The sequence below is a fragment of the Semicossyphus pulcher genome, unplaced genomic scaffold (genome assembly GCF_022749685.1).
Source record: "Semicossyphus pulcher isolate SPU_LCO1_2020_fin unplaced genomic scaffold, fSemPul1.0.p SCAF_10, whole genome shotgun sequence".
NCBI classification, from domain to species: Eukaryota; Metazoa; Chordata; class Actinopteri; order Labriformes; family Labridae; genus Semicossyphus; species Semicossyphus pulcher.
This window is the reverse complement of record NW_027211604.1, coordinates 762,501-788,081: the sequence shown is the minus strand read 5'-3', so window position 1 is coordinate 788,081 and position 25,581 is coordinate 762,501. Positions and strand designations below refer to the sequence as shown.

The window sequence follows — 25,581 nt, the reverse complement described above, 5'->3', positions numbered from 1 at the left end:
CCTTTTTTTATGAATAGAAGCTGTTGGATGTATTTGTTAAAGAGAATAATGTTTTGTTTTGAACCACAAACAGACGTTACATCACTCTGTTCAAACACACCAGACTCCATTGATAAAAACAGTGATTTAACCTCACAGAACAGGAGCTGCTGCTCCACTGCTGCCTTCATCAGTTAGTTGGTTTGTATTACTCTTTGCTACACAATTATTGTGTTGAATCTGAACTTTGGAGTTAAAACACAAGTGCACAAACTAACTAACTAACTAAGGCAGAGGTAAGCAGGCCAAAAAAACTGCTTTTATCAATGGAGTCTGGTGTGTTTGCAGAGAGCGATTAGAGCTCAAATATGTCAATAAATAAATAAAAATAGGGCCCATGTTTTTGTGTGCTACCATAAAAAATGTTTTGTGTAGAATGAGGTTAAGTGTGAACATCTGTTAACATACAATGATGAAACCCATGTGAAGCAGCAGAGCTCCACACTCAGCACATGAACTGCTGTGTGACTGAAAGAAAAGCTCCAACAGGAAGTCGACTTTTTATTCTTTCAGCTCTTTAAAGAGGAAATACGTCGAGTACAAAACAAACACTGACCTGCATGTAAACGTCCCAGAACCTACGCAGTAGGTACAATACCATGTACACAATCATCTATGTACATTATACTACATGTACACACTCTGTACACACATTCCACTTACGAAAGTGCTCTTATTTACACTCAACCACACATGAAACAGGGTCTGCTTAATCCAGCACTTTTCTCTATGAGGTTTGGTCCTGAGAGTTTTTAGTCCCTGCTGTCAGAGGAGCATCGACTACGGAGGCTGAAGAGGCTCAAAATGAACCCAACAGTTTCCAGCTTTTTGCTGGAACAGGAAGTGCTGCTCCTAATTCCATTGACCTTTGACCTCGTCACTTCAGGACAAACAGAAATAAAAGCTACAGTTTGTGTTCTGACTCAGAGAGTTTCATTCAGAGGTCAAAGGTCACACTGCTACAGGTGGACCTGTCTGTCAGCAGATGTTGGAGGTATGGGGGGTCTCTGACTGAGGACTCCCCAGGGGAGAGGAGCAGGAGGAGGAGTAGAGGTGGGGGGACAGTGAAGAGGAGTAGACCAAAGAAGAGGAGGAGGTGAAGCAGGGGGAGGAGGAGGAGGAGGGGAGGAACGGAGCAGCAGGGGAGGAGGAGCTGTGAGCCGGGGAGGAGTAGGAGGAGCAGGGGGAGGAGGTTGTGGGGGAGGAGTAGGGGAGGGGGGCAGGGGGGGAGCCGGTCTTGCGGTCTCGTTGTCTCTGGTGGATCTTGGCGTGTCTCTTGCGCTCGTCGCTGCGGGCGAATTTGCGTCCGCACTGTTCGCAGGCGAATGGCTTCTCCCCGGTGTGCGTGCGGATGTGCGTGGTCAGGTGGTCGCTGCGGCTGAAGCTCCTCATGCAGATACGACACTGGAACGGCTTCTGACCCGTGTGCACACGCACGTGACGCGTCAGCTCGTCAGAGCGGGAGAAGCGGCGGTCACAGCCGTCGGCCGGGCAGGCATACGGACGCTCGTGTGGCGGCGTCTTACACTGACGGCCTGCAGGGGACTTCCTGCTCCGGCTGGACTTGGTGATGTGGTCCTGGTGGGCGGAGCTTTGAGGCTGAATCTGAGAAGAGAAGGCCCTGATGGTGGAGAGCGGCGTGAGGGGAGGCTGGGTCTGTGTCAGGACGGGTTTCTGGTCGAGCTCGCCGGCTTGAGGCAGCAGGTAGTCCGGTAGCATTGGCACCGCGAGGGGGGGCGGCGGGGGGCGGAGCCTGGAGCAGGAGGAGGGGTAGGCGGGAGGGGGGCCCTGTGGCTGGAAGTCAGTGGGGGTGGGGAGGAGGTCAGAGCCGGCAGCGGTGGTGTATGTCGGCGTTGAGAAGACAGAGGCGACATCACCCACACCGCAGCCGAAGCTCTGCTGGGACAGTGCTGATGATGTCACTGAAGATGAAGCGGAGGAGAGACTGCAGGCTGGAGAGGGAGTAGCTGCCATGCTGACTAACCCAGTGAACAGGCTGAGGAGAGGCTCCGCCCACAGGCTGCTGCCCCCGCCGCTGCTGGAGACTGACGGCTCGAAGGAGAAGCGTCCGCTGTAGGCCAGAGGGGTGAGGCGGGGGGTGAGAGGGGGGAGGGTCTGCAGGTCCGGCAGCTCCGACAGAGAGTCTGAGAGAGGAAGAGGAGAAGAAGAAGAGCAGGTGAGAGACAGGAAACACCTCATCACATGATGTTTTAAAACTCAGATTGTTCATCCACCTGATCAATCACTTCAATCATGACCTGTCACTGTCACAGCTGAGGCATCTGTGGGAAGTCTGCTGTGATCTGATTGGCCTCAGGGAGTCAGCTGACTGCTGCACTGATTCTGTCACTCACTGACAATAATTTCATTTTTCATTCTCATGTCATTTATTCTGAACTCTTCAGATGTGTTGTTTGTCCTCTCATCACACACACACACACACACACACACACACACACACACACACACACACACACACACACACACACACAGGTTTAATCACTGCAACCATGAAAGAGTAATTTTATCACCTGTTTAACTCAACAGACCCTTAAAGCAGCTTTAATCTGTATGAATAATTCTTCACCTTAAACTTCACTTTTCTCTCTTCAACATTAAACTTTAGAATTTAAAGTTTCATGAACCTGCATATTTCACTTTTTCTGCAGATGAAACTTTAAAGGGCGTTTTACATATAATTACATTTATTTTGTTCCTCCTCTAAACTTCCTGCAGACCCTGCAGACCCCCCCCCCCCCCCCCCCCCGCAATCACCAACGCTCCTCACCTCCGTACTCCCCGGACTCCCCGCTCAGCAGCCCGGCTCCCTCTGCAGCAGAGGCGGCCAGCAGCGAGCCTCCCGCCGCGGCGTTCTGCAGCAGCATGTGCAGCTCCTCCAGCGGGGACAGAGGCTGCGGGAGGCCGGACAGGGAATCCGAGATCTGTAGGGCGGACAGGAACACCTCCGCTTTGGTCGCTGCCATCAGTCCGGAGGAGGCGGTGGAGGCGGGGGGCGGTGTAGAGCTCAGCCGCTCCTGCAGCTCCTGAGCACCGGGCTGTTCCTGCACCGGGACCGGGCAGGTGTCAGCTGCTGAAACCGGCGGAGAGGCGCTCCGGCCGGGCTGACGCTGCTGCTGGGGCCGGTGGTGCTCGGAGGAAGCCAAGGCTGGAGGGTACGCAGGTCCGCGGAGGGTTACTTTAAGATGTTTGTGATGAAGTCATCACACAGAGTTAAACATGAGGATCTGATTCCGCTCTGTGTTTTCATGAGCGCGCGCGGTGACACCTTGAACTTGAGTTCTGTCAGGTTTCTTCAATGAGGATTCCCGGCTTTATAAAGACTCCTGCGTGACGTAGATTCCCAAATATGGCAGGGAGGAAGCCCATATTTGGTCCGGGAGGTGAGCATGCAGCCCGGTCAGACTCAGACGCTCTGGTGCTTCTCGCGCGCTGTGTGCCGCGATTTCTGGAGCATGAAGGGTCCGGTAGAGTCCAGACTTAAGTCCGGGTCGGTGGGTCCTCCCGGCGGCCGGACCGGAGCCGTTAACGGCGCTCAGGCAGCTCAGCCAGCCGCCATGGCCGGAAACCCCAGTGACACGTCACGGCCTCTACGTCACATGGAGAACTTCCAGCCGCGTCATCACTTCCTCAGGCCTTATTTGGGTGTTTTCCTGTCGGACTGATCTGAGAGCGGGTGCAGGCCCGTCCTGCAGCTGCAGGTTTACTTACAGCGCTCAGTGTATCAGTAGTAAAAGTACTTTAAGTAGCCTACTTAATGTTCTCCTGTGACCTTTGAACTGCACGTGGTAGATTTAATAAAGTGATATTTGAACAAACTGCAGCTTTGCAGTTCAGTGAAAGTATTCTTCTTTTTTCTGAAATATCAGGTAGGCCTACAGTAAAAGCACCTCATACCTGTCCATGTCTGTATGTAGCTTACTGCACATGAACAATTAATGTAGTGGATGTGTTTGTAGTCGCTTCTTTTACCTCTGAAGTAACAGAGTAGGAATATGCTGCATTAAAATACGTCATCTTAGTGAAAGTACATTCGTACTTATCACAGAGTAATAATACCAATATACTAGTAATAATACTGATGATGGAATACATCAAAGAGTGTTTATAATCCAGGTGTATTACCTATGATTGAGGGAGTAAGGTAGGTCATAGTTTCTATTTGTATGTTTGTTTATAACCTTCTGATATATTTAACCAAAATAATGAGAAATGACTGGAGGCTCCTTAATATATAATTACTATAACGTTAATAAAGTTTCTTCTTCGTGTGTGAAAGCTGCTCATCAGCTCTTTGTTGAGGGGTTTTCTCAGCCTGTGAAGAGTTTTTAGAACACAGAAGCTTCTGGAACATGTTTTGGTGTTTATATCACGCTTTTAAAAATCTGACACCCTCAAATAACTCTCTTAGTGCAGTAATATGAATGTCCAGCAGCGCCACCTGCTGGGGGATACATTAAAAGCAACTGAAGTTGAACTGTGTTCTGCTTTGATGAGTGAAGAAACTACTACATTTGAAGTTCCGGTAAATCTGATTTTTTTCTTAATGTTTCCCAGAAGAAGAATTCCAATCCTTCACTGCAGTAAAAAAGCACAATACTCACGTCAGAGTCCAGCATTCAGACCTTGCTGCAGTGAAGGTGTGTAGGAATTATCAGCAGAATGAAGGTAAAGTATTAAAATAAGTAGGATGATAGGTAGGCTGATACCTGAGAAATACCTACTTTACTACAGGTCAGCAGGCTCCATGTAGGATACGACTGTCTGTATTTGTTACGTTAAACGTTTGAGTGTCTGCTGGAAACGACAGTGGTATTTTGAATCATTGCACGAGGACACGTGTTTCATATATGAACACCAAATCCCAACAATTGATACGTTCGCGGACACCGTAAATTTAAAACTCTAAGTGCTGTAAACCCTTCTGAGCATTTTGAGTCCCAAATTAAAGACTGTTGTTAAACTATCAGACATTGTTACTCACACAGGATCGATAAGCACCTTCAAACACAGAGCAGTTAAAATTACCAGAACATTTCTGTCCAAACAGACAGCCTGTGTGGGGATTCCTACATTTTCATCGCCGTTAATGAATGTCTCAAAATGATCGACATTAGCCGTTTTGTTCCGGTAGGAAAGCAGCGGATCAGAAAAGGCTTCATTTGAAGGATGTGGGCATCGATGCCGCTGCCTCTCGCATGCTAAGGGAGCGCTCTCGAGCTAATCCCCCGGTATGTATTGTGCTGTAGCGCTGTCAATGTTTACAGTTAGCACGATGAGTGAAGTCATCGTTTGAAAAAGTAAGCACACCTGTTGTCCTGTTCGCCTAGCCGCTAACGTCTGATTGGCTGAAATGGATTAAGGTCGGATCTAATTGGCAGAAAAGTGAAAGGCGGGAGGAGCGAGATGTAAAACTAGAAACGTCTCACTGAGCTCTGCTAACACGCTAACCCTGGAGGCTGACAGTTCACAGTGACTCGCTGCTGACGTCATTTGTCATCAATCTAAAACTGATTTTACTAAAGAAAGTTGATTCTGTCAAAGTTTTACAGTCACGTTGTTTCAATGAAGTAGAGAGGAAAATAGCAGCAGAGAGGCTTGTTGACGACTATACGAGACAGAAAATCATGTCGTTTGTGTCCTCTATGGTCAGGCTTTTATTCTCTGTAGTGCACTTACTCATGCGTGAGATCGGGGTTCGAGACCCGCACAGGGCGAAGTTGCGGTCAGCGTTACACACAGAACTATTTAAAGAAAGATTGAAATAGACCAACAGCTCACAACGAGGGCACCGAGTAAAACATCTATAATGTACAAAAAGTAGTTATATATAAATATGAATGCTAGCTGTGTTTAGGAGCGGTCTGTCTCCACCTTTTTGTATTCTGAATCTTTTTTTTGATTGAATTCACTAATGACTTCTCCATGGCAATAACAGCTGAGGCTCATGGCTCAAGTAAAGAGTAAAGCGTGTTTGTCAGAACATAAACCTGTGTGATATTTTAATAGGTTGTTTAAATCAGCAGCTCCTCACACTCACAACTCTAAAGCCCCCATTTTCAGTTTGTTCCATTTCCTGTTTTGACTTCTAACTTCCTGTTGGTATTGCTTGCTTTAGTAAGGACAAGTCAATGGTTGCAGTCGTTATTTTTTTTAGATCATGTGACCTGTTGGCAACACATCCGCCACAGATATCAGATTAAAAAGACCGTCATCGTCATTGGAGCAACCTAAGTTTGGCATTTACAAGCTAACAGCTAGCTCAACTGTCTAACTGAGCAAAATGATTGTTAGCTGTATATTTGTTTAAATCTTCACAATTACGTAACCAGCTGATTTCATACTTTGAATTTCATTTATCAATATGATGTTTAAACAATAAATAAATATATAATAAATATATATGTATTGGAGCAGACCTGCCCTCCATCCAGGACTTATACCGGTCCAGGGTCAGGAAGCGGGCAGGTAACATCACTGCAGACCCCTCCCACCCCGGACACACACTGTTTGAACTCCTCCCCTCCGGCAGGCGTTACAGAGCGCTGTACGCCAAAACATCCAGACACAGGAACAGTCTGTTCCCACAGTCCGTCATTCTGATGACGACAGTCACAGAGCGTCAAACGAACGACATCCACACCTGTGAATAAAACTGCTCACCTCATTGTATGAACACACCTTTAATCATGGAACTATCATCCCTCATCTGACACGACTCTGTGCTCCCTGTTGTTACTGTAAACACTGAAACGCTCTGCCTCGTGTCGTCTGTAACATCATTATATATGTTTCATATTATTCAGCATCCTTTGCACTCCTCATCAGTGCACTGTGGCCTCGCGTAGCATGAACATATTAGTTTAATGTTTGACGTTTAAGTGTTCATAGAGAGCGAAGTTAAACCACAGTCACATGATCTCTTTTCACTCGTCATCAGACACAGCCGGTAAACGTTCGTGTGTTCACCACGACTGCTGGAGAGGAAAGTGTCTCATGTTCTTACAGCTCCGTCAGACCTTCAGCTGGAACACAAAGGTCAAAGGTCATAATTACAATCTGACATCATGATCCTCATAACGAGCTGCTTCAGTGAGAAATATATATATGTGTGTGTGTGTGTGTGTGTGTGTGTGTGTGTTCACCTGCTTATTAAAGACCATGACAGAGTCCTGCAGCAGAAATAGAACAAAGCTGAGATGTGTCGGCATGTGGCAGCCGGCTGCAGGAATACCACCGGGCTGCATTTAGACTGTGAGCACACACACATGCACGCGCGTACATACACACACACACACACACACCACACACACACACACACACTCACTGGAATGCTGCTGGAAGGTTCCGGCGGAGTGTGTGTGTGTATATAAGCAGCTGAGAGGCAGCAGCTCCTCAGACAGACAAACAGACTCCAGACTGAAGCTGCTGATCTGAAACCTCCTCCTCCACCTCCTGCTTCACCTCCTCAATCAGGATGTTGTGTCCCAGCGTCTTCCAGCCGTCTCCCGTCGCCATGACTCCCTTCCTGGACCTGCAGTGGCCGGTCCGCAGCCTGTGGCCCGAGACTCGGCCGCTCTTCTTCCAGCTGGAGCAAGAGATGATCCGCCACATGCAGGAGATGAGGCAGAACATGGAGTTCATGGAGCGGCTGCACCAGAAGATCTTTGAGGAGATCGACCACTCCTCCTCCTCCTCCTCCTCCTCCTCTTTGGGGGTTTTTAAGCCCATCGCCTTCCAGGAGATGGGAAGGGACGGGAGCAGCTTTGCCCTCAGCCTTGACACTCAGGAGTTCTCCCCGCAGGAGCTGTCAGTCAAACAGGTGGGCAGGAAACTGAGGGTGAGCGGCCGCACGGAGAAGAAGAAGGAGGACGAGAAGGGCTCCTACTCCTACAGGTGTCAGGAGTTCAGGCAGGAGTTCGACCTGCCCGACGGCGTCGACCCCGAGGCCGTCACCTGCTCACTGGTGGGGGGCCGACTGCAGATCCAGGCGCCCCGAGAGAGACCAGTGCATGATGGGAAGGAGAGGGTCGTCCCCATCAACGTCACCTCGGCCCCCGCCATCACTTCCTCCGGAGGGGGGGCGGAGGGGAGCAGCTCCTCCTCCTCAGAAAGCTGTCCTGCTGCCAAAAACTGAAACCACACAGAGTGAACCATCACATCTATTCACCCATCTTTGTAGATTCAGTGTGGTGTATCTGAAGGACGGAGGGAACACGAAGCTTCTTCATTGCACTTTAATTTTTAACTCTTTATAATAAACCTCTCTGTGATGTTTGAAGTGTCACCGTCAGGTTTGGTTTATTTCTTTGTGTTTGTAGATAAACATGCTTCTTTCATTTACTTTTACTGTTAGCATTGTAGCATGTTCTCCTCATAAATATGACACAATAGGTTGAAATAATGAGAAACCTTCCGTAATTATTTATAACTTTATCATGCCACAATCATCGGGCAAACTGACATGAAACCAGAGTGAACCGTCTCCTGATCTTATTCTCTACCCTAACCCTTTATGATTTATTTGTTTGTCAAACTTGTTTTACATCCATCACGTGATGACGGGTGATAAGATAAAGAAACAAGATAATTAAGAAATAATTTTTATATAAAATATCATAAATATGAACATTTATTAATTTTAACTGTTGTTTGTTTCCTGAAATTACACAAACGTTTTACTCCTAAACGTGTTCCTATGATTTGACTTTTACAGCTTTATTCTCATGTGAATGAAAAGTCCCTGAAGAGAGATGAATAGAGTTCTGAGTAACATCATGCGGACATGCAGCTTTTCTCTCACATCATGATTATTCTCATGCAGTTATGGTTTTTATGCTATTTATCTTTTTCTCATCAATCCAAACTTGTTTGTTATTATTCTTCTTTCTTTTTAAAATAATCACAACTTGAAATATCATGTTATTATGACATTTAAAAAAACAAAAAAACAACCACTTTATTCTCGTTTTATAACCTAGAAGCAACTTTATTCTTCCAGACTGTTTTCTCATAAAACTTATTGTAATATGAAAACTTATTACCACACACAATTGTGATTTTATGCTAATTTTCTGACCTTTGAACTTGCAGCTCCTGCTTCATATAATCTCAACTTTTAGGATTCATTTTAGCTTCATCCACATTTTCTAACATCCTTACATAAAATTACTTCTTTTACTGTTAGTTTATTTTAAAAAAAACTTTTGTAAACTGGACTCAAAAATGAAACTTTATTTGTTCCTATAAAACTGTATGTACATTTTTACATAACTTATTTCTCATTATTTTGCAGCTCTTACAAAATGTGTTCTTTTAGTAGAATTGCCAATTTATTTTACATGTTCATCTTGTTTTAAATAAAACAGCTAAAGTAACTGTAAACACACCTTTAACAGCATCATTACTCATTCAGTTATTTCAGTGTGGGGGATGGGAGTGGCCACAATAAACACAGGACACCAGTTTTCCTCTTTCTTTGTAAAATAATTCTCAATAAACTTAATTTATTCACAAACTGCTTTTCAAATCGCCATGTTGTCATTGTTCTTTTTTTAATCACATACAATAAAAAACATTTCTAAAAGACAAGAGATGTCCGAGTCTCTCCACTAACTTTGTACACGACAGCTCCTCCTCCGTCCTCCAGCCTCTTTTATTTTTTTAAAACAATGTGTTCATGGCCGACACCTCGTCACGCTCAGACATCAGATTAGAAATATTAAGAAAAAACAGCAGAAAATAATAAACAGAGGGACTAAAAATTTAACAGCTACAGTACACATTTCCTTTTCTTCTCCGTTAGTTTGTCTTTTCCTTTTTTATCTTTTTAACGTCTTGATTTACAGAATAATAGAATATGTTCAGTTAAGGCTTATGTCGGGTGTTATGGAGCGACGAACCAAAGGAACCAGGAGGGGGGAGAGAAGGGTGTGTGTGTGTGTGTGTGTGTGTGTATGAGTTAGTGTTTGTGTTTATGTGCAACATGTGGACTGTGTGTATAAATGTGCGTTACAGGGACACTGTGTGTGTGTGTGTGTATGAGTTATAGGGACAGTGTTTCTGTATATGAGCGAAACGAGGACTGTGTATTAATGTGTGTTGCAGGGACAGTGTTCTTGTATATGTGTGTTACGGGGACTGTGTGTGAAATATGTGATATGGAGACACTGCGTGTGTGTGTGTGTGTGTGTGTGTGTGTGTGTGTGTGTTTGTGTGTTACTGGGACACTCTCTGTTGACTCGTGTCTTTCTGTTTACTTCACAAAGTTGGAATTTCTGACCAACAGCACATGAAGCTAACAAGCTAGCTTTAGTCTCAACTTAAAGGAGCAGTCCAACATTTTAATGAAATGGTGATATTCTCTTTCTCTGAGAGTGTCTAATGTCTGTGTGTTAAGTAGAGAACTGGAGTCAGGATATTGTTAGCCTAGCTTAGCATTATGGCTGGAAAGCTTGCTCATTAGCATAAGTTATCTTGTTTGTTTAACCTGAGACAAACATAAATTTAACAGCTTCTTAGACACAGCATTGAATGGGTTTAAATGCTAGTAATAGCATGCTAGCATTACTGAGCATTTAAATGCTGATGTCCAGCAGGGGAAATGTTGGCATGTTCAGAGTATTATTTAGGTGTGTTAGCATGCTAACATTGGCTAAATATCCATAAATCTCGAACCTTCCAATGACACATTCGCTCAAGTTCAAACGAACAGCAGGATGGGCGCCTGCAGTTACCGTTTGTGTTTCACCAAATCAGGTGTGATTTTTAAACCACTGTTCCTTCTCGTTCACAGATGTTAGCAGGGAGAGCACAAGAGCAGAGATGTTGTTCAGGTGAGGAGAATTTGAATTCATTGTAGAAGCTGCTGCAGCTGCTCAGCCAACAGTTAGCTTGTTAATGTCATGAGGTTTGTTCCTAAAAGACTGCTCAAACACTCAAAGTTTTGAAAGGCGCTTGTGGTCCACACCCTTTGTGCTAAGCTAGGCTAACCACGTCCTGACTCTAGCTTTCCTATTCAATACGTGTATTCTTTAAAATGTTGAACTGTCCCTTTAAGAGAGCTACATCAGAATCACCAGCAGGATGAAACAGATGTTTTTAAATGATGAGACGGATGAAATCCACCATCAGGCAGAAATCAGTCACACAACAGCCTAAATCGAATAAGGATAAACCATCACAGCCAACTTTGTCACTTTTAGTTTTGCGTTGCTTGTATTTGAGCGGTGCATTCAGGGACACTCTGACATCTGAGTTCTGACAGTGGTCTGCTGAACTGCAATGACTTTTGTAAAATAATAATTCTGTTTATTGTTGATTGTCTTCTGGGGTGGAGTTTTTATAATCGCTCTTAGGTGCTTTTTCAGCATCCGACTACCAACTCAGATGTTGGAGTGTCCTTGAACACATCGCTAATGTTTGTTTTAAACTGTATCATCACAAGACAAGAAAGAAACACTTCTGACAATTCAAATCTTCTTGAGACTGTGATGGAGCATCTCATGACAGGATTAATTGTAACAATGGGAAACAAAATGGCTGCCCAGAATGAAGACATCCGCCTGAAACCTGTCGAGGATTTGAGACAATCAGCGGGAATGTGAAGTTTAATTCTGAGCACAAAATGTGAAATATGTGTTTGGAGGCGTGTGATGCTCTCAGCGAGAGAGAGGAACGCTTTAATGTGCAGCTTTACGTCATTTCTTGTGGGTTTCAAGTGAAACCTGAAGAAAAGAATCCTGTTATGAACACCTCCCAATAGTCCAGTGGTTCTGTGAGCATCAAGATCGAATCCAGACTGAAACTTAAACACACCACTCTGAACACACATGAATGTGAAGGTGTTAAAAACTGCCCAGACTCAGAATCAGGTCGATTTATTCTCTGATTCATTTCACAGTTTAACTTTATGTATATTCTGGACGGTAACAGTATCTGTGAGAGCTGCACCGTCAGCAGGAGTACGGAGTGCAGTGACAGATTTAACCCTGAACTCATCCACAGACTCGCTTTGGAGTTTCATTTGTGTTCAGACCAAAAGCAAAGCTCGTTTTTTTGCTTGCATTACTTGCACGAGTTTGACGAGTGTTTCATGAATGTCCGTCCTCTCAGATACGTCAGAACATGAAACCAAATAGCATCTCCTGTCCTCTCACAGCTGGTTAACCTCCCTCCTCCTCCTGAGCTGTGTCTGAGGAACTCTCCTGCTGCTTCCAGCTCCTTGAGGCTGACCAGAGCCCAGTGTGATGACCTGTTAGCTCGGATCAGTACCAGGACTCTGATGGACACCAACTACCGGCGTTCTGTTTCAGCTGTGGAGCGCCTGTCCACCTGTCTCCGCTGAGTGGCAGTTTCACTGTATCTAGCAAGTCACAGGTGGGCTGAGATCTGTCTCACTACAGCGCTATGAAGCCACAACAAACAGATGTTACTGAGATTTAATGACAATAAACAGGCTGAGAGGATGCTGAGAGAACTACATCAGGATGCTGAGAGAACTACAGCAGGAGGCAGGTTGGTAAAGAGGCTGAGCTCAGGCTTTGTCAGGTCTGTCTGTGAGACGACAAGAACACAGCCTTAAAATGAGTGTTTTTTGAATGAGGTTTGGTTTGACTTCTGGTACGTGGTCAGGATTTCTGGATAAAAACATACTGATGGACTTCAACAATACAAAGTCAGAGGAATTTCACGCTCAGATCTAAAGAATTCATTTGCCTTCACATGTTATAGTCTGTAGAATAGCTTGTTTGTAATAATGAGCTCTGAAAATGATCTTCAGTTTTGGTCTGAACACACCTTTACACCTTCGTTCATTCATTAATCGTCCAAACTATGAGAACAGATCCAACTGTCAGACACATATTTGAATTGTGCTTCTGAGGTTTTAGCAGGATGTTGATCCAGTTTCCCAACAGGAGACAAACGATCTGTTACAGACTGAAGGGAGCTTGTTAAAGTGTTACAGGAGGAATATTTCACATGTAGCCGACAGCAGAGTGAAGAGCTGAGAGCCTCAGCTGTGAGGAGGGATGAAGAGGCTGTAACCTTCTTCAGATGAATACATGAAACTAAATCTAACATCAGATTTCCGTCATGACAGGCAGCGAGCAGAAGTCGTGCATTTTTGCTGTTGACACTTCAGAGTGTCGGGAATCAATCTGGATACAGGACACACGCGCACACGCACACGCACACGCACACGCACACGCACACGCACACGCACACACACACACACACACACACACACACACACACACACACACACACAGGTGAGTGAATGAGCAGGGGTGTGACAGGAATGTGTGAGCACTCAGGTGAACGACAGCATCAGTGGCTACCTGCCCTCAGTGAAGTCTGACAGGCTGACGCCACAAAACAGCAGAGAACCTGAACGCATCACCACGCCGAGGTCACATGACTGTGACATGTTAACACACACACACGTGTTCCAGACTCTGAAGTGTTATAAATACAGTTCATATCATGATTAATGTGATGTTAACGTGTTTTTAACATGTATTACTTTGACGCCAAACATCAGCTGTTTGAGACGCTCAGCGTTTTGGCTCCCCGATCAGAACATGTAACTAATCGCACTGATTAAAGGTGGAATATTCTCCACAGGTACAGGTGATGTCATCAGTGTGATGCTCCTGCAGATCTGTGTACATGATGAGGGTTAGCTGCAAGGCTGCTCATTTTCACCTCATCTATTTACCAGTAAAGGGGTTTGGGTGAAGTGAGCTTAAACGTGCTCTTTTAAACCAGAGGTCTGGTGTGTGTGTGTGTGTGTGTGTGTGTGTGTGTGTGTGTGTGTGTGTGTGTGTGTGTGTGTGTGTGTGTGTGTGTGTGTGTGGAGGTGATGCTTCAGGTCGGTGCTGCAGCTCAGCGTCAGCCTCTTTAGACTGAGAGTGTGACAGACTCAGCAGCTGTGTGAGGACGACACCTGGAGGCTGAGAAGCTCCTGCACAGTCACCAAGCAGCCTCAGATACCTGAACAGCTGTTAGCGCGTTAGAAGCTAACGGGTTAAAACCAGGACCAGGACTCGGCCTGTGCAGGTTCCTCTGAGTCCTCAGCGCCGAGTCGTCACCGCCGGCAGTCACATCATCACTGTCGTTGTCAATCAGCCTCGTTACCAGCTCATCCAATGAGGGAAGGTGTTGTTCCTGAGAGCCTTGCTGATTGGTGGCAAGGAGGTGCAGAGCGTTGAGATGGTGGTGGTCCAGGAAGAGGGGGGTCAGATCCTTTCAAAATAAAGCTAAATAAAAAACAGAAACAGAGAACAGCCTTCCATTTACAAATGTGTCAGTTTTCTTCTATTAAGTTCAAGTCCAGTTCTGTACAGTCCCTCTCAAACACGGCCTGCTGCGCCGCCTCACGCTCTTCAGCTTCCTCTTCCCCGTCGTCCTCGTCATCGTCATCCTCGCGACACTCCTCGTCGCTCTCGCTCAGCGGGCCGATGCTGGACCTGCCCAGGCACTCGGCCGGCGAGCAGGAGCGTCGGAAGTCCCCCATGAAGGACTCCATACCCATGCAGACGTCCCCGCCGCAGGCCAGCCTGCCGCCACGCTCCAGACACTGCGGGTCGATGCTGCGCGTCTGCAGGACGACAGGAAGTCAAGATTTAAAAACAAAGACACACAACACAAGGTGAGGCCGACTCAAACAACACACCTGAAGTCAGCACTGACTCAGACTGAGCTGATTTAGTACTCTCTAGATTTAACACAGTTAGTGAACTGAGAAAGCTAACATTAGCATGCTAATATCTGAGCTGTTTAGAGGAAGAGGTCATATGGAGTCTGGTCAACATGTCTGCTCTGAGATACATTTAATGAACAGACGTCAAACATTTGACTAAATCAAAGTTAAAACATCAGTTAGCTTAGCTTAATGTCCCTCATTATATAAAGATACGCCTGTAAAGCTGCGACTGAACAAACTGTTTCCATCACTGATTCTGTTTTCATAAAGTCACTCAGACTGAAGACGAGTCTCTCTGTCAGATCACAACCATGTGAAAACAGAGAACATCTATTATATCACATTGTATTTAGCATGGAGCCTGGCAGGATGCTTGGTGTGTCGTTTCAGTACCTGGGTCATCTTGGTGAAGTCGAGGACGGGCCGGGCGCAGGGTCTATCGGGGTCTCTGCGTCTCTTCAGACCCGGTTTGAGCAGCAGCAGGTCGCAGGGCTGCGAGTGGCAGCGCGGCAGCTGCGGGGGCAGACTGCGGCGCAGAGACGAGGGTGTGCTGCAGGCCGAAGAGGGGGAGGCGGGCACCGGCCCCCCCCGAGCCACTCCGGCCATGACGGAGCAGCCCGCTGGAGGCGGTGGTGCCGCCTGGTTCGGCACAGGATGCGGGGGCAGGAAGGTGGAGGCCGCCGAGTCTCTGATGAGCACGGGGGAGAGGGAGAAACGCCTCTGAGGAGGGGGAGGCGGGTGGAGCGGTGAGGGTGAGGATGAGCAGGAGGAGGGGGAGGGAAAAAAGCAGCAGCAGGCTCCTCCCCCCGCCGCCGCCTCGCTGGGGTCCCAGGGGAAGCTCCAGGGCAGCGGGGAGTCCGGAGACAGCGCCAGGCTGAAGAATGTGGGGCTGGACGACGAATGCAGCGACGAGTTCAGGGACGAGCTGGGAGCACGGAGAGGACAGGCTCCGCCCCCCGCCACCCCCACCCCTATACCCCCTCCTCCTGGCCCCACACCTCCACCTGTGACCCCTCCTCCTGCCCCCCCGTGGCATTGCTGGCGGCTAACGGGAGTCCAGACCCGCGAAGCGCTCGGCCGCCAGGTGTAGCGGCAGCGCGACAGGTCCTCCGGCACTGACAGCGAGCGGCAGTGACGTTTGGGGGGCGGGGGAGGAGGGGGAGGGGGGCCGGGGCCAGGAGGGGCCACCGGCGCTCCAGGGAGGGACAGCTCGGACGCCGAGGTGCTGGGAGCCAGGGACCGATGCTGCTGAGGCTGAGAGGGGCCGTCCAGGGGGTCGCCCCCCTCCTGCAGGTGAGCATCTGGGGGAACCAGGGGGAGGGGGCCGGGGGGGAAACTAGAGCTCAGTAACCCCCCCTGCAGGCCGGACTTAGAGGGAGGGCAGAGCTGCCAGTAGCTGCTCTCTGAGGAGACACACACACACACACACACACACACACACACACACACACACACACACACACACACAGTCAAAGTTTGATCCTTTTTAAATGATTTTTTTTCCCACTATTGAGTTGCATTATGGGAAAGTATGCTCTGGTGTTTTCTGACCTCCCACCTGCTCAGGTTGGGACCTCTCTGTGTTTCTATGATGAGTTTTGAGTGAATCAGTCAAACTGATGACTGAAGAGTGAAACACTCACCAGGCATCAAGCCATCTGGGGGCCAGCACTCTGCGAGGGTTTTCGGGTCCAGCAGGGACTGAAAGACAAAGAGCGGAGTGTAAACGCCCCGTCGCATCTCACTGCTGATTTAATAAAACATGTTCCGTCAAGATGTGGTGACAATTACACGAGGATCATGGGAGTTGTAGCTGTTGACAGCAAACAAAAGGATCCAAACATAAGAGCCCTTGATGAGGAGGCGAGTTAAAAGCTAACTGACCTTGGTGACTGTCACTGAACACCTGCTGTTGCTCCTTCACAATAAAAGCCTAAATCTATGAATTCACCATTTTCAGTCAGCGGTCATTTTCTTCAGACAGCAGTCTCAGAAGCTCTGATGCTCTTATTACGTTGTGCTGCTTTGTTCCACGGTTTAAAATCATGTGACAGGGAATCTTTCTGACTCCGGATCCACCACAGGCTGGAAAGATAACTGATGATGAAATCTGGAGGCACACTGGGCCGTATGTCAAAGTAAAACTACATATTTGACAACACATTACTGTAAACCTGCTTGTCATATTGTGCAGCTAATACAAATGTTAGCTTGGTAGTGGCTGAATGCTACCATTAGCCCACATTAGCATTAAACAAATTCCTAGCCAATATTCTCATTAGCTAAGAACTTACACCTACTTCAGGTAGGCCTACAGGCGGGACTACAGGTAGGATTACAGGCGGGCTCACAGGAGAGACTACAGGAAAGACCATAGGCGGGACTACAGGTAGGACCACAGGAGAGACTACAGGTAGAACTACAGGCGAGACTACAAGAGAGAACACAGGCTAGACTACAGGTAGAACTACAGGCGGGACCACAGGTGAGACTACAGGCGGGACCACAGGTGGGACTACAGGCGAGACTACAAGAGAGAACACAGGCGAGACTACAGGTAGAACTACAGGCGAGAATACAGGTGGGACTATAGGCGGGACCACAGGTGGGACTACAGGCGAGACTACAAGAGAGAACACAGGCGAGACTACAGGTAGAACTACAGGCGGGACCACAGGTGGGACTATAGGCGAGACTACAAGAGAGAACACAGGCGAGACTACAGGTAGAACTACAGGAGGGACCACAGGTAAGACCACAGGCGAGACCACAGGTGAGACCACAGGTAGGACTACAGGAGAGACTACAAGAGAGACCACAGGCGAGACTACAGGTAGAACTACAGGAGGGACCACAGGTAAGACCACAGGCGAGACCACAGGCAGGACTACAAGTAAGACTACAGGCAGGACTACAGGCGAGAAGACAGGTGAGATTACAGGTGACACTCACCAGGTAACAGTCCCCCGGCTGAGCAGGGTCACCTTCCAGAGTCTGCTTCCTCAGGCTCTCCACCAGCAGCGTGACCACAGCATGGTGGCAGGGGATAAGGGGGCAGACGGGGGAGGTGGGAGACGGGGAGGAGATAGGGAGAGGAGTAGGTGGGGGAGAAAAGGAGGAGAAGGAAGGAGAAAGAGGAGGAAGAGGAGGAGGAGGGAGGGGAGAGCCACGCCCAGTTGTGTGTCTGTCCGTTTGGTCAGTTGCAGGAGAAGGGAGGGTGGGGGGCTGAGGGGTGAGACTCCTCCTCCTCCTTAACACCTCAGGGCCAGGTAGCCCCGCCCACTCTCACAAGGGCATCATCACTCAGCTGTTGCCCTCGGCAACACACCTGGAAAGATGGAAGGGGCATGTTATAGTTCCTTAAACCTGTCTGAGAGAGTGAAACTGTAGACTTCAGGTCTGAGAGCAGAGATTACAGGTGAGTTACATCACTTCCTGTTCTGCCACTTATGTATAAAATGAAACAGGCAGGTACAGACAGGTGTAACAGAAAGGACACAACTTTCTGTTCAGTGTCTTAAATAAAGATGTTTGTAGCTAACATCAGCATGTTTACATTCCTATTTAAACAGCAGCATTTTGACACTAACCAGGTGTAAAATAATATAAACCATCTTAATCAGCTAATGTGTCGTTAGACATTAGCTTGTTGTATTTGGATTTTATTTTTTGTTAATGCTAAAAGTAATGCTGTTACTTTGTTTGTGTTACACAAATATTGTGTTAAATCTTTAAACAATTTAAAACCCAAGTCACAGGATAACACAAACCAAGTAACCGGTCGAGACAGTGGCAGAGCAGCAGCTCCTGTGTCCTGTGAGCTAAGATTACAGCTTTTATCAATGGAGTCTGGTGTGTTTGGAGAGAGCGACGTAACAGTGGTTTGTGGCTGAAATCATCAAAAATCATCTTCCTCATTAACACTGTAGGGATTCTTTCTGTAATGTTGACACTTAGAATAAATTATATAATTAAATAGCCTACTTAATTGTTAGAAATGTATATCAAACTATATTAATAATGAGAAATAATCATTCATTTAACATTTGACAGCTACAGCTTTCGGAATTTGAATTTCTACATTTCTCTGAATCTCTAAGTTCTGGTTGGACATCTGAAGACGTCGCTTTGTGCTTTAAGTAACTGAAATTAGCATGAAATTAGCATATTTAACAGTTTTATCAAGTTTAATAGACCAAAATCAAAGGAACATTGAAAATCAAGAGTTGCAGTGCTAATGTATGATCCTAATACTTATGAGGACTGCAACTGATGACTATATTAAATGAATGGTCATCTTATCTTTAGATCATAACATGTCAGAATATAGTTGAAAATGTCAATCATGACTTCTCTGAAGCCACAATGATGCATTCAGGTGTGTTATTAAGCAGGATTAATAGATCCAAACATACTGTGATTTAATGTTTTCAGAGAAAAATAAGGTAATATAATAATACTATATTTAACCTTTAACAACATGTTAATAACATGGAAACCCATCACCTCTGTATCTGTATTAGATGGAGAGCTTTGGCTCCTGGTACACATGAGGTCAGGGGCCACACGCAGCTGATACCCCACTCTTCCATCTGTTTGTGTCTGAAGGCTCGGTGCTAACCCGGGTTAAACACGTGCTAGATGATCTTAAATAATGGCTCTCAGTGTTTGCAGATGACAGGCTGTCCCTGGCAGAGGAGGCCATTGTGCAGCCTGAGCAGAGCCGGACTGACTGAGGCCGCTGGGCATCTCAGCTGCTGCTAGCTTGTGGCTACCACATCCCATTGTTTTCAATGAGGGATGCTAACACAGAGATATAGCGGGTTTCCCGTTTGGGTGCAGAATTAATATGTGGATGACATTATGATTTTATGGCATAAACTTGGTATGGAAAAAATAAATAATTCAGATTGTGGATCATTCATGTAGCGGGTTACATCACCGCGCAGCTCAGCATCACCTGCTCGTTTAGCCTGCTATAAATAATATGTCATCTCGTTATTACTTTCAAGGTCGGCACAATAAATTCAGCCATTTTGCCTTCTGAAACACAGCGACTGACTGAACACTGCGCCCCCAGTACAGCCTCACACACTCCGGGGGCTTGGGCCGGTCTGTTCCGCGGGGCTGCGGGGCTAACAGGCAGCTACACTGGCCGTCTGGCTGCATCCAGGGGCAGCAGCTAGCTAACGGTGGCTAACTGACCTGCCCAGTGTTAGCCGGCTAGCAGCGTTAGCCGGCTAGTAGCGTTAGCAGGCTAGCAGCGTTAGCCGCGGTAGTCTCACAAACAAGCCCAGTAAATATCAGACCGGATGTTCTCGCTGCCGTCTATCCCCCAGCCTGCAGCTCACAGAGGTTATTTCTGAATAAACCTGAATAATGATCAGATTCATTCACAGCCACAATCAGCGGCAGCTAACAACAATAATGACGGGGATGATAATACCGTCTGGCCGGCCTGTGAGCGCTGTGAGCGGCGCGTGAGGAAGACAACACGGCGGGATGCTGCGGGATGGATCAGCCCGCATCAAATAGCTTCCACAGACAGAGAACCACAGAACCAGCGCTCATTCTGCTCACTGTCAGCTGGCTGGAATGCTTACCTTCTCGGTCAGCTCCTCCGGACGCGGCGGTGAGGCGGCTCCGGTGGATGCGGCGGGCCGGCAGACAGCGGCGGAGCGCGGTGTATTGACCCAGTGTTATTAAAGAGCAGAACGCACCGCTCCGCCTGCCGCCGCCGCTGTCAGCACCGAACACCACAATGAATTAAATCCGGATCTAAGCGCTCACTGCGGGCACAGCAGGGTCCAGGACGAGACCAAACATCGGCTGCAATCAGTGTCCAACGTGCTGCTATATTTAAAACATAATAATAAAGACTGAGCGCGCACACGCCCGTGAGCGGCAGGCATTCATAAATAACATTTACGGTGGCAGCGGGAGGAGGAGGAGGGGCGGCGCTGCTCTTCATCACCGCTCCTGCACCTGCTTTTTATTCTCACTTTATATTATCACATCACATCCTCAATCTTATTACAGGGAGGCGCATTTACGCTGAAATATGAAAAAAAAAATTAATTTAGCAGCCTCAGAATAAGCCCTCAGAGGCTGAGGGATGATGGGAGTTGTAGTTTAGAGCCTGATATCAGCAGCTTGTTTACAGCAGCAGCTCTGCGGTCTGATCCCTGTCACTCCTTTCTGTGGTAATTATTGAATCACTCAGACGTTCAGGAGGTGAAACAGAGAGAGATCAGTGTGTTTAAAAGACGCACGCACACACACACACACACACACTGCACCGTCAGTCACACTAATGGTGTCCGGCTGCAGCAGCACACCGTGTGGACGGAGGTGACACCTCCATCCTCCGCAGAACATCAGCTAACAGCCCACGCAGTCTGCCCCGTTACGTTAAAGTCCTGAGGTACAAATACTTTTACTGCAGTATTTTACCTTCTGCTCCGGTGTTAAATATTAAGAGTCCTTGTTGATGTTTAATTACACAATTATAAATTAAACTTACATTATAGTACAGCTTAAACTACGTTAATTAATCATTTAGTCGATCAGCAACTGTTTTGCTAACGGTTGTCGGGAGTGAGAGAAGGGTCCAGTGTGAGATACGTAAGGTCTGAGCTCATTAAAAACCTGTTTTCATGTTCTGAGTTTAGATGAAGTCCAATCGGTGGTCATTTTTAACACTTTATTTACATCTTTATTAATCACATCTTTCAGCTTTGCTCTTTATATTCAAGCAGCACAAAATACAAATTGAGAAACACAAAAAGTAAAAGAAAACAAAGCAACAGCATGTCTCCTCCAGTCATCAGGGTCTGTTTTTGAGAAAAAACATGGAGGCTCAGAGGAGGAGGTGTGACGGACAGACAGACAGCAGAGCATGAAGGTGAGGTGGACAGAAAAGGACAGCGGCCTGCAGAGAGGCGTTAACGTGACACAAACAACAAATATGTGACTAAGTACAAAAAGCAGACCTTCAGTGCAGGATCATAAAACTAAACATGACGCAGTGACGAGTGCTCCTGATGCAGTTAAACAGAAATATACAAGGTGCAAACTAAAGTACCATGCTCAGGTCAAAGTGTGCAGCTGCCACACCTGAGGACGTGTTCAAGAGCAGCTGGGACATCTCAACACCTCCAGAGACGAGCTGAGGTTCCAGTCAGTCCTCCTCAGAGATGGGGTCATGGACCGATCACACCTCTGCTGTCGTTAGAGAAAACCTTCAACTATCTTAAAAGACAAACGTGCAGGACACACAGAGCGTCGGCGTCACATGCAGAAGGTACAGACGTTTACGGACGACTGAACCAGGTTTCAGACCAGGGGGAGGTCAGTAGGGATTCCACAGGAGCTGGTCAGAAAACACAGGAACCTGCTGGTCATCAGAGCCGAAATCTGCGAGAGAAAAACGACAGTCAGAGAAACATCAAGACATGAGGAAATACAAAGCAGAGCAGGTTTCCATGATCCTTTAACTGGAGGCAAGGAGCTGCTTTTTCTGCATCACCTGACCAATGAAAACATGGCCCACTAAAAACCTACATCCACCAACGTTCAGTTGACTGTTAAGGGCCGCCCTCATCAGCAAAAAAAGAGTAAGAGCTCGAGGACCAAACAGGAAGTAGCAAACACGGACAGCACGGACTGCTGTCACTGTGTCCTCACTGAATGAGACGCTCACTCGATGTTAGCACGTGTTAGCAGAGCAGCAGCTAGCTCGGTTTGAAGAGGGGAGGAAAGAATGGTCCTACTAGCAGCCTGCTAGCTCGTAATGCTAACCCAGTCAACGTGCCTTCGTTTCTTCTTGTGTTTCCAGCTGCTGACAGTCAAACAGAAGCTTCTGCGCGTACTCACCTGTGAGCTCACCTGGGGCCTCGTCTGCCTCCAGCAGGAGGCGGAGCCAGTCGTTCATGTCGTTGTTGATCTGACTCCTGAAGGAGAAGCTCAGTCCAGGAGGAGAGCGGAGAGGTCTGAGGGAGCCGTCGGCCTCCTGCAGGGGAGAACAGACAGGTTTCATACACGTCCGTCTCTACACACCGTCCGTCTGATTAATCATGGAGGTGTCGTACCGGTGAGAGCGGGCTGGTCCAGGGTCCGGGCAGCTCCAAAGGAGACACAGAGGAGGCTTTGGAGGCTCCTGGAGGCTCCTTCTCTCTCTGCTTGTCTCCTCCGTCCTCACACAGGTCAGAGGTCATCTTGGCCAGCTGACTCTGCCTGAAGACAAACAGAGGATCTTATTTCACCACCAGGGGGAGCACTCGGACTGACTAGAGGTCAGGTCACAAGTCCTCTCATCATCCGTCACAGTTCTGTGTGAAACAGCTGCAGAATCTGTAGTTCTTCCTGCATAACAACCATCATGTGACCCGTTTGTCCCAGAAGAACGACAGAATGTTTCTGCTTTTTCCTGTTTCATCACATTTGACCTCAACTGAAGATCTTTGTGATTCGGACTTATTTTACAAAACAGGACATCACAATGTTATGTCAGTAAACACAGAAAGCATCCGTTCAAACATCCCAAAGCTATCATCAGCTGTGCTTCAGATCCACCTACAGTTGCTCCACAGGATCCTGTGTCGCTGCAGCGTCTGGCTGGGTGTCGGTAGGAGGGTCCCACAGGTGCAGCGCCCGCCTCCACAGGCGCACCTGCATGTCCCAGGAGCGCCGGCTGTACTTCCTGTACTTGTTTGGAGTCGATGGGTGGAGCTTAGGGTCCCTCAGGTGTCTGAGGAGGATGAGACAGAGTTTATGACATATTATTTTAAACCCATAAAATGTCTTCAGCCTGATATTACTCTGGAGGGGGTGAGGACAGTTCTTTTTTCAAAATAAAAGTCTGCTGAATGAGCCGTTAGCAGCTCCTGCTAGCAGCTCCTGCCAGCATTGTGACATGGATGTACAGATGGACCTCTGGATCACTTTGATACTGAGGAAACCGTCAGACATGAACACCGTCAGGCAGCTTCTGAAGAGTCTTTTCAGATTTCATGGTGGATTTAAGGACCTTATTCTGATGAGCGTCAGAGATAATGACATCAAGTCGCCCCGAATCTAAAATAATGCATTTAATGTCTAAGGTTAAACATATCATCAGGATCAGCTGTGCGTGTTCTCACTGGGGGACTTGCTGCAGGTAGTTCTGGTAGCCGCTGGTGTTCTTTCCGTACTGGATCTGTTTCTGCCGCCGCTTCAGAACCGCGGCGTTGGTCTCGGTGTTGGCCGGGTCAGGGAGGCGGGGGTAGCAGCGACTGAGGGGGGGCCTGCAGGAACACGGAGGTCAATATGAGGACTTAATGTTCTGTCATTATTTATCATGAGCACTTTTACAACAGATGAATTAACGTCTTGTAGCACAGCCATCGTCACTAAAAGATCTCCACTGATTGAATCCAGAGTGACCCTCAGACAGAAGGCCGTTCGGTTCATCCTTTCACATTATTAATGTGTGTTTAGAGTTCAGCAGCTGTTTTCAGACCTCTTACTGTCCAGATCGTCCGTCCCCACAGCCACACTGCTGGTCGACACTTTGAGGATACATCGCTCCAGGATGGACGGCCTAAAGGAACAAAGACTGGTTCATTATCTAAACGTAGTAACGGGGTTAGCCTCACCAAATTACCCACACAGCCCCGAAAGACAAACACCTGCTGTTTGTTTTTCTCTGTTCGTCATCTACTCGTTAAAGCGGCCTTGGGTCCCATGAACGGCGCTATACAAGTTATTCAATAATCAGACTTTAAGAAAAGGACGTTTCTTTTCAATTGCCATTGCCCCAGTTTCCAGACTTTAGGCTAAGTGCTATGCTAATTAGCTGCAGCTTAATATTTCTAGTATGCGAGGTCGCAGAAGTGACACATTTCTGAGATGTTGATTTTATCTGACACACAGAATGTTGGTGTTCTGGTTCTAAATCAGTGTGAAAAATAGGATATAAAATACTACTATTGATCATCATCATATCAATCATCCTGAAAACTTTCAACATGTGCAGCATGTATTTAGTCGTCATTAGGAACCAGAGAACATTACAATAAAGTTGTATTTGAACCTGCGAGGTTTGTTGCCGGAGGCCCTCTCTCGTCCTCGCAGACCACTGGCAGCAGGAGGAGACGGAATCGGAGAGATGTTACTGTGGAGAGGGAGAACAGACGAGGAGAAGGAGAACGGACGAGGAGAGGGAGAACGGACGAGGAGAGGGAGAACAGACGAGGAGAAGGAGAACGGACGAGGAGAACGGACGAGGAGAAGGAGAACGGATGAGGAGAAGGAGAACGGAAGAGGAGAACGGACGAGGAGAAGGAGAACGGACGAGGAGAAGGAGAACGGAGGAGGACAAGGGGTGAAACAAACAGCAAACACAACATTAAGCTCAGTCAGAGAAGCAGTAATGTTCCTGTGCAGGTCATGTCTCTACACTGCAGCATCACTACAACACACTGTACATAGACGCAGACGAAACCACTGTGATGACCGTTAGAAGTCTAACATTTTAGCCGCCACTTTGTTTTTGTGAAAGAAGTGACCATATTTGGAGAGGGTGGAGCTAGAGAGGAGCGAGGGGTTGTGGAATGCAGTTATCAGCTAACAATAGCACGGTTAGCAAGATGCAGAACTCATGTTAACTGATATTAATGTGGATGCTAATGTTGGCTAACATGTTGGAACTTGTTCTGACTGAAGAGAGCGAGTGTGTCTTTTGTCACAACTGAACACTAAACGCAACATTTTAGGTCAGCATGGCAACAACCTGTCACTCACAGGTAGCCCCGCCCTAACCCCTCCCCTCTCTCTGG

At 47.3% G+C, this 25,581-nt stretch overlaps 4 protein-coding genes across 4 annotated transcripts in view; 1 reads left to right on the top strand and 3 right to left on the bottom strand.

Moving 5' to 3' along the window:
• Window positions 1-527: 527 nt before the first annotated feature.
• LOC138601841 (early growth response protein 1-like) lies at window positions 528-3,361 on the bottom strand. Its single transcript, XM_069673100.1, has 2 exons — window positions 2,828-3,361; window positions 528-2,183 (listed from the first exon to the last, which is right to left on the bottom strand). Exons 1-2 carry the CDS (start codon window positions 3,021-3,023, stop codon window positions 1,018-1,020), a joined length of 1,362 nt encoding a protein of 453 aa, XP_069529201.1. The 5' UTR covers window positions 3,024-3,361; the 3' UTR covers window positions 528-1,017.
• Window positions 3,362-7,469: 4,108 nt separating this feature from the next.
• LOC138597747 (heat shock protein beta-11-like) lies at window positions 7,470-9,574 on the top strand. Its single transcript, XM_069669230.1, has one exon. The coding sequence runs from the start codon at window positions 7,535-7,537 to the stop codon at window positions 8,192-8,194; it is 660 nt and encodes a 219-aa protein (XP_069525331.1). The 5' UTR covers window positions 7,470-7,534; the 3' UTR covers window positions 8,195-9,574.
• A 24-nt stretch (window positions 9,575-9,598) lies between these two features.
• fam53c (family with sequence similarity 53 member C) lies at window positions 9,599-17,727 on the bottom strand. The gene is made up of 4 exons (XM_069669221.1): window positions 17,717-17,727; window positions 16,408-16,465; window positions 15,158-16,167; window positions 9,599-14,659 (listed from the first exon to the last, which is right to left on the bottom strand). Exons 2-4 carry the CDS (start codon window positions 16,412-16,414, stop codon window positions 14,366-14,368), a joined length of 1,311 nt encoding a protein of 436 aa, XP_069525322.1. The 5' UTR covers window positions 16,415-16,465; window positions 17,717-17,727; the 3' UTR covers window positions 9,599-14,365.
• A 4,388-nt stretch (window positions 17,728-22,115) lies between these two features.
• slbp2 (stem-loop binding protein 2) overlaps window positions 22,116-25,581 on the bottom strand; it is a 4,795-nt gene continuing 1,329 nt past the window's right edge. The window contains exons 3-9 of the mRNA XM_069665188.1: window positions 24,837-24,917; window positions 24,264-24,344; window positions 23,905-24,048; window positions 23,343-23,513; window positions 22,855-22,999; window positions 22,652-22,775; window positions 22,116-22,180 (exon numbers count right to left, since the gene is read on the bottom strand). Coding sequence (XP_069521289.1) covers window positions 22,116-22,180; window positions 22,652-22,775; window positions 22,855-22,999; window positions 23,343-23,513; window positions 23,905-24,048; window positions 24,264-24,344; window positions 24,837-24,917 — 811 coding nt within the window. The remainder of the gene's footprint in view (window positions 22,181-22,651; window positions 22,776-22,854; window positions 23,000-23,342; window positions 23,514-23,904; window positions 24,049-24,263; window positions 24,345-24,836; window positions 24,918-25,581) is intronic.

Bases quoted from the DNA above. Each gene is read 5' to 3' on its own strand.
- LOC138601841 (XM_069673100.1), bottom strand. From the start codon at position 3,023: ATGGCAGCGACCAAAGCGGAGGTGTTCCTGTCCGCCCTACAGATCTCG. The intron at 2,184-2,827 runs GTGAGGAGCGTT...TTCCTCTCTCAG, and splicing joins GGAGTCCGGGGAGTACGGAG to ACTCTCTGTCGGAGCTGCCG.
- LOC138597747 (XM_069669230.1), top strand. From the start codon at position 7,535: ATGTTGTGTCCCAGCGTCTTCCAGCCGTCTCCCGTCGCCATGACTCCC.
- fam53c (XM_069669221.1), bottom strand. The intron at 14,660-15,157 runs GTACTGAAACGA...GTCGTCCTGCAG, and splicing joins ACTTCACCAAGATGACCCAG to ACGCGCAGCATCGACCCGCA.